This window comes from Acanthochromis polyacanthus, chromosome 17 (assembly GCF_021347895.1).
Source record: "Acanthochromis polyacanthus isolate Apoly-LR-REF ecotype Palm Island chromosome 17, KAUST_Apoly_ChrSc, whole genome shotgun sequence".
Classification (NCBI taxonomy): domain Eukaryota; kingdom Metazoa; phylum Chordata; class Actinopteri; family Pomacentridae; genus Acanthochromis; species Acanthochromis polyacanthus.
The window spans coordinates 26,830,162-26,837,473 of NC_067129.1; the positions used below are offsets into that span (position 1 = coordinate 26,830,162).

The 7,312-nt window shown below is 44.3% G+C and overlaps 1 protein-coding gene and 1 long non-coding RNA gene across 8 annotated transcripts in view; both read right to left on the bottom strand.

Annotated features, from left to right (window-relative positions):
* Window positions 1-1,710: 1,710 nt before the first annotated feature.
* Window positions 1,711-7,312, bottom strand: part of LOC110972689 (platelet-derived growth factor receptor beta-like) — a 25,027-nt gene continuing 19,425 nt past the window's right edge. For all 3 annotated transcript variants that reach the window (XM_051937890.1, XM_051937891.1, XM_051937892.1), the window contains 14 exons: window positions 5,993-6,087; window positions 5,715-5,847; window positions 5,456-5,560; window positions 5,251-5,355; window positions 4,756-4,855; window positions 4,501-4,622; window positions 4,290-4,405; window positions 3,555-3,677; window positions 3,120-3,231; window positions 2,923-3,022; window positions 2,707-2,812; window positions 2,438-2,555; window positions 2,124-2,262; window positions 1,711-2,051 (listed from right to left, as the gene is read on the bottom strand). In XM_051937890.1, coding sequence (XP_051793850.1) covers window positions 1,907-2,051; window positions 2,124-2,262; window positions 2,438-2,555; window positions 2,707-2,812; window positions 2,923-3,022; window positions 3,120-3,231; window positions 3,555-3,677; window positions 4,290-4,405; window positions 4,501-4,622; window positions 4,756-4,855; window positions 5,251-5,355; window positions 5,456-5,560; window positions 5,715-5,847; window positions 5,993-6,087 — 1,619 coding nt within the window. In that variant the 3' untranslated portion in view covers window positions 1,711-1,906. The remainder of the gene's footprint in view (window positions 2,052-2,123; window positions 2,263-2,437; window positions 2,556-2,706; window positions 2,813-2,922; window positions 3,023-3,119; window positions 3,232-3,554; window positions 3,678-4,289; window positions 4,406-4,500; window positions 4,623-4,755; window positions 4,856-5,250; window positions 5,356-5,455; window positions 5,561-5,714; window positions 5,848-5,992; window positions 6,088-7,312) is intronic.
* Window positions 6,094-7,312, bottom strand: part of LOC127530639 (uncharacterized) — a 2,137-nt gene continuing 918 nt past the window's right edge. For 4 of the 5 annotated variants that reach the window (XR_007937288.1, XR_007937289.1, XR_007937287.1 and 1 more), the window contains exon 4: window positions 6,094-7,312. This exon is cut by the window's right edge and continues 29 nt beyond it. This is a non-coding gene — a long non-coding RNA (uncharacterized LOC127530639). The other variant, XR_007937290.1, reaches the window with a different exon arrangement.

Consider the following 7,312-nt stretch of genomic DNA (forward strand, 5'->3'; position numbering starts at 1 on the left):
TGTACATATTGGTGGCGCAGTTCCTTTACTCTCAGAGTTTCTTTCAAATGGCACTCGGTAGACTTGCTTCATTGTCATTTGATTTTTTTTAAAACTCTGTCTATTGTGGATAGGCTTATTGTATTGATATTGTGAAAAATTGTGTTGTCTTCAATTACTGCATCTCGAATTTGTCTGAGGGTAATAGCATTATTTGTAATGACGAAATTGCAAATATGTTGTTCCTGCTGTTGACTCAGCAGCTGTCCTCTGCCACCCCTGAAAGGTTGTTGTCCAATCCTAGACAAAGACACCAAGGATCATTTCTACATACACGAATATACACGTGTGCATGTTATATACATATACAATATAGTTAGCATCGAATTGTGTTGGTCTGAATTCACATCATATTGAGGTTGGATTTTACTGTACTGTAGGCCTACACACTACATTCGATTGTGCGTTTTCATACATACCGGTTTTCCCTCCGAAATGTTTGAATGATGGAGCAGACTGTGGATCGAGGCACATGAGGCTGAACTCGACGACCAGCTTCAATTGAACAAACTATTCTGCATATGATGGCTCACACAATGAAACAATGCTGACACATTTTGGAGATGACGACCATTTGACTGTCAATCAGCTAGATCAGGAATATCTATTCATTTGGAAAATGTGCTAAATGTGAGTTAATTGTGCCAACTTTAGGCTACTTGTGCATAACCAAAACAGAGATGCAGTAAAACAATTGAGACATGTACTAAAGCATCTGTAATTTGATGAAAGCAGTGAGAAATGCCGTTCTGTTGTCAGCAGCTGCAGGTTACTTCTGGTATTTGTCCATGTTGTTTTGAGAATGTCATCTCGGTTTCAAGAAATGAGCCAAACCAATGGAGAAAAACTGTAACATGACTGAAATGTGAATGTTTTAAATCCACACCTGAAGACTCCAATGAATCCATTAAAAATAAACACATCCGCCTGTTTTAAGAAAGTACTTCAGTAACAAAATGCAAGTTTTCTGACCTTTCTATACATAAAGAGTTCTCTACAGTTGTCAGTAGGTCTACTCTAGAATTTTCTCCAGTTGTTGGTAGATCTACTCTAGAACTTTGTCCAGGAGATGTTCTCCTTTCTTACTTCTCGTCTTTGTCATCCAGGTTTTATCGTTGGGGAAGGTGTTGACCTTTTGAGGAGGATGTGGAGGTCTTGTTCCATACAGAACCAGATGTATGCTGAGACTGTTCCAGACAGTGGTTTCCAAAGGTCTCTGCAGTCTGTCCATACATCCACTATTTGATGTCCTCTTTGCCAAAGAACATTAGGGATGGAACCAGAGCACTCATCTAATCATCTCCACAGACCAGCAGCACAGTTAGCATCCTGATCAAATCCTTCAAATGCTTTATCAGCTGAGCAGTGGTTGGAGTCACCCATGATGAATATGGAGGCGTCTGGAGATATCAGTTCATATTCTACATCAGAACAGTTCATTCATTTATCAGCTGACAACTAATCGATTGATTTCATGGTGAAGGTTTGGTTCTGAATAAATCAGCTGCAGCTTTAATTAAATGAAAGTTCTTTTTCACCCGTTACAGAGTAAATTCTGGGTTAACAGTCTGAAGGAGCTGATGTGGTATTAGATCTGAAGTGTTCCTGCTGAATAATATCTGTGTTTGTTGTTCGGCTGCTGTGATGTGAAACAGACAGACAGAAGCTGCATCAGGTTCAGGAATATACTTTAATAACGAGCTTCAGTTCTGACAGCAGTCAGCAGTTTGAGTAAAAAGAGCAGATATACATTTAGAGCAAAGCAGAGTAACGATATGAAGGCTATGAGACCTGCTGTAGCCTGACAGTCACTGCTGAGGGCAGGACTGGGCTAAATAAACCTGGCTACTTCCTGTCATCTGACACTTCACAGGCTGCTCTCCTCTTCCTCACGTCTGCAGGACACCGCTTCCTGTGTGACCTCACACGATGACGCCGCTTCCTGTGTGACCTCACACGATGACGCTGCTTCCTGAGAGTCCAAGATGGCAGCAGCGTCTGAGAGTTGAGGGCTGCGGAGAGACCACAGCATCATCATCGTCATGGTAACGATTACCTGACCAATCAGGCGTTAACCCTCATACCTATCTGCGTCCAGCGCAGTGCCGTCGCTTTCAATGGTGACATCACCGATGGAGATGATGTAAGGGCTGTGGGAGGAGCCTGCCTCTACTGGGTCCGCTTCCGACAGTTGAACACCCACCTGGGGGGCGGGGCCACTTCCTGTCACCAGAAACACACACAGTGATCAGGTTCAAGTCCAGGATGACGGACATCAAGTGTTACTGAGTGTGTTGTTTGTTAGCTTGCCATGTGTCACAGCGTCCGTCGATGTTGTGCTGTGTTGTTGTGGTTCTGTTGTGTTGTTGTGTTACCATGTGTTGTGTTGTTGTGTTACCGTGTGTGTGTGTCTGTCTGTCCGTCTGATCCTCAGCGGTTCTGGATGAACTCCATCTGGATCGAACCACAGCTGGATTCTCTCCTTTCAGGAAGTCTTCAGTGAGCTGGAGGTAACGCTGACACAACAACACAACACGACAACTTGTGTTTACAGTCACAAAATAACACAACACAACATGACATGACAACAACACAACATGACAACACAACATGACATCACAGTAACTCATGATGACAGTCAGTGGGAGGTATATCAGGTGTTTGTACCTGTTTGTAGTCGTCACTCAACATGTTGCCCACGGTGACGACCAATGAGGAGAAAGTAGGCCTGGTCTGAGGCTGCTCCTCCCAGCAGCGTCTCATCAGGTCGTACCTGCACAGTTGAACAGAGCAACACACCTGGACACACTTGGACACATCTGGAAACAGTTGTTATTGTATATGTTAGCATGTAGCATGTAAACGTGTCTTAGCGTTTCATACATGTCAAGAGATGCATGTTCAGGCGGGTTCATTCTGTATCCTCTCTTCAGAGCTGAGTAGAACTCCTGAGTCATCGGCAGGTTGGGGTATGGACTGGAACCTGGAGGGACAGATATGCTGGTTAGACTGGTCATACTGGTGTGTAGATTTATACTGGTCATACTGGTGTGTAGATTTATACTGGTCATCTGGTTTACCCAGAGAGAAGATCTCCCACAGTAAGACTCCGTAGGACCAGACGTCACTCTGGGAGCTGTAGATGTTCTGGAAGATGCTCTCTGGAGACATCCACTTCAGTGGCAGGAAGCTCTGAGAACAAACGGCGGAATAACATGTGACTGATAGCAGGTGATTAATAACATGTGATTGATAACATGTAATTACTAGTGTGCGATTGATAAAGTGCTTGATAAAATCTGACTGATAACATGCGATTGACAACATGTGATTATTACATGTGATTGATAACGTGATTAGTAATATCTGATTGATAACGTGATTAGTAATATCTGATTGATAACGTGATTAGTAACATGTGATTGATAACATATGATTAGTAACGTGTGACTGATAACGTGATCTGGTCATGTGACTGACAGAGACTCAGTAAAGTTAAGTGAAGCTGAACTGACGGTTCCTCTGGCGATGTAGTTCTGGTCCTTCAGCAGGTCTCTGGCCAAACCAAAGTCACAGACCTTCACCAGCTTGCCCTCACAGACCAGGACGTTCCTCGCTGCTAAATCTCTGTGGACACACTGAGGGAACATGAGTACATGAGAACATGGAGAAGAATGTCATCATGAGAACACATCAACAAGTGTTCTTGTAGCACTTTGAGATTTTATATGTAAAGTGCATTATAAATTAAAGGTATTATTATTATTATTTTTATTTATCAACAAGTCTACATGAGGTGATACAGGTTGACAGGCACATGTGAACCTCTGAGATTCATCCTGGCTTCCAGAAAGCTGAGTCTGTAAAATGTCATTTTAAACGATCCTGGTTTGTTTCTAAGACAGGAGTTGTGGTTGGAGATCATGAACCTCCTCAGGAGTCTCTGTCATGGTGCCCTTTGCTGCTAAACTCCCACAATGCTCTCTGCTTTAACTGTATTCTGAGTGACGCCTCCTCTGGTCTCTACAGGATTAAACAGGAAGAGGCTCCACCTGGTGGAACAACCAGGAACTACAGCTGACCTATATTTAGCAATATCATGGAGAGAAAAAACAGATTTACTGCTATACATCCTACTACCATCCAGTACTACATCCTACCATTCAGTACTACATCCTACCATCTAGTGCTACATTTACCCTCAGGGTGTATTGATCAGGATGTATAGATCAGGGTGTATTGACGAGTACCTTTCTGGAGGAGAGGAAGTCCATTGCCTGAGAGATCTGGTAGGAGAAACCAATGAGGTCACTGAGGCTGAGCTGAGGAGAGTCACTGAGGAGGAGGGACGACGCCTCCTGCTGGTCTGAAGAACAACAGTTTTCAATAATCATTATCAGTGCTCCTGGTTCAGGATCAATACTGTCCTCAGTAATCAGGATCAGTCCTGTACTTCATCACCTGTTGGTGTGAACGGCGTCTCGTAGACGTCCGGTTGGATGTCGGCGTAGCTGAGCTCCTTCATGGCGACATACTGAACGTTCTCCTCTTTGGTCATATCCATGTAGCCCCCATCACTGTCACTGGAGGACAGACAGGTAGAGACAGACAGACAGACAGGTAAAGACAGACAGATGAGAGACAGACTGGGAGAGACAGGTACAGACAGGGAGACAGGTGAGAGACAGACAGGCAGACAGACAGAGACAGACAGACCCGTTCACTGTGTCTCTGTGTAGAAAGGTGTGTTTGTTCCTCTGTAGATAATTGACTAGGTCGCCATGACGACAGAACTCTGTGATCAGGTAGACAGGTCCTGGACAGACAGACAGACAGACAGACAGACAGTTTTGGTTAAAAAAAGAAGAAATTCAAGATTAAATAAGGATTACAGTGTAACAGAATCAGGAGGGAGGGTTACATTACATTTAAATCTGGATTAATTTAGGACTAATTCAGGATCTAATCAGGATTAATTTAGGACTGATTCAGGATTTAATCTGGATTAATTCAGGACTGATTCAGGTTTAATCTGGATTAATTTGAAACTGATTAAGGATTTAATCCAAATTAATTCAGGACTGATTCAGGATTTAATCTGGATTAATTTAGGACTGATTCAGGATTGAATTTGGATTAATTGAGGACTGATTCAGGATTTAATCTGGATTAATTTAGGACTGATTCAGGATTTAATGTGGATAAAAGGACCTCCTCTGGTACAGGCTCCCAGCAGATTGACGACGTTCAAGTGAGGACCGAGATGAACCAGAACCTTCAACTCTGACATTAGAGACGGAACCGCATCACTTCTCTCTGGAACAGAAGACAGTCAGACAGACAGGTAGTCAGACAGACAGACATTCAGACAGACAAGTAGTCAGTCAGTCAGACAGACAGACAGACAGGTACGTACGTTTTACCATCTTCACAGCTGTTTTAGTTGTAGAATGAGAGTGAATCAGACCAGAGACGGTTGCCTCGACGACACAACCGAACGCACCTGAACCAAGCACCTGACCTGGAGACACAGAGGATACACAAATGTACTACATGGTGTTACCTAGTACTAAATGTAGTACTATGTGGTGTTGCTCAGTACTATGTGGTATTACCTAGTACTACACGGTATTACCTAGTACTACATGGTATTACCTAGTACTACGTGGTATTACCTAGTACTATGTGGTCTCGTGGTACTTCCCAGCCCTCACAGTAGGGCAGGTGCGCTGGGTCCAGGTAGGTGTACTGTGTTCCATCAGGACTCACCGACTCTATCACCTTCCACCGAACCTCATAACGAGGTTTCTACAAACAGCAAGAGACGACGAGATCACCGAGAGATGCACGTTGTCATGGTAACAAAGAGACACTTCAGACATACTCCGTATGTACTGTGTATGTAGTCTGCATGTACTTCATTTGTAATACTGTCTAATATGTGATGACTGACTTTTCTCCAGAGGACGATGAGGAGGATAAGGAAGATGATGGCAATGACAACCAGAACCAGAACCGCTGAGAGAACTGTAACCTGAGACAGAAGAGCTGTACACAGACAGAGGGAGAGGGTTACATTAATAGTACTGCAGTACAATGTATACAGTTACAGTATAATCCATCCATCATCCATCCATCATCCATTCATAATCCATCAATCATCTATCTATCATCCATCCATCATCCATCATCCATCCATCCGTCCATCCATCCATCCCTCATCCATCCATCCATCCATTCATCATCCATCCTTCATCCATCCATCCATCCATCCATCCATCCATCCATCCATCCATCCATCCATCCATCCATCCATCCATCCATCTATCCATCCATCATCCATCCATAATCACCCCCATCATCCTTTCCACCATAACCAACTGCCTATCTGACATGAAAACCTGGATGGACAACAACTTTTTAAAACTTAACACCAACAAAACGGAACTTCTTATCGGACCCAACTCTCTTCTCCCCTCTGCTCAGAATTTCACACTGCTAATTGACGGTCATCACGTCACCCCCTCCCCCTCTGTACGCAACCTCGGCATCATCATGGACCCCACCCTCTCCTTCCAATGACACATCAAACACGTCACCAAAACGTCTTTCTTTCACCTCCGCAACATTGAACATCTCCGCCCCTCACTCTCCCTCACCACTGCTGAAATACTCATTCATGCTTTCATTACCTCCAGACTTGACTACTGCTATAGCCTTCTCTTTGGTCTTCCCTCCACTCAACTGCAAAAATTATAATATATCCAGAATTCTGCTGCTCGCCTTCTTACCCACACCCACTCCAGGGAGCACATCACCCTCATCCTCAAACAGCTTCACTGGCTCCCGGTTCAATACCGTATCCATTTCAAACTCCTCCTCCTCACATACAAGGCCCTCAATAACCTGGCACCTTCTTACCTCTCTGACCTCCTCCAACAACACCGACCCTCCCTTCACCTTTGTTCTGCACACTCGAACCTCCCGATGTCCATCATCTGTTCCACCTGACAATGTCCCCAGTACAGGTCAGCAGTTCTCCACCTCTACCTCTCCAGAGGGTGATGTAGACTAGCTCACCACCCCAGCTCCAGATGTTCTGGTTCTAACTGGACCAGGAAGAACCATCAGGCAGACCTACAGCTCCAGATGTTCTGATTCTAACTGGACCAGGAAGAACCATCAGACGGACCTACAGCTCCAGATGTTCTGATTCTAACTGGACCAGGAAGAACCGTCAGACGGACCTACAGCTCCAGATGTTCTGATTCTA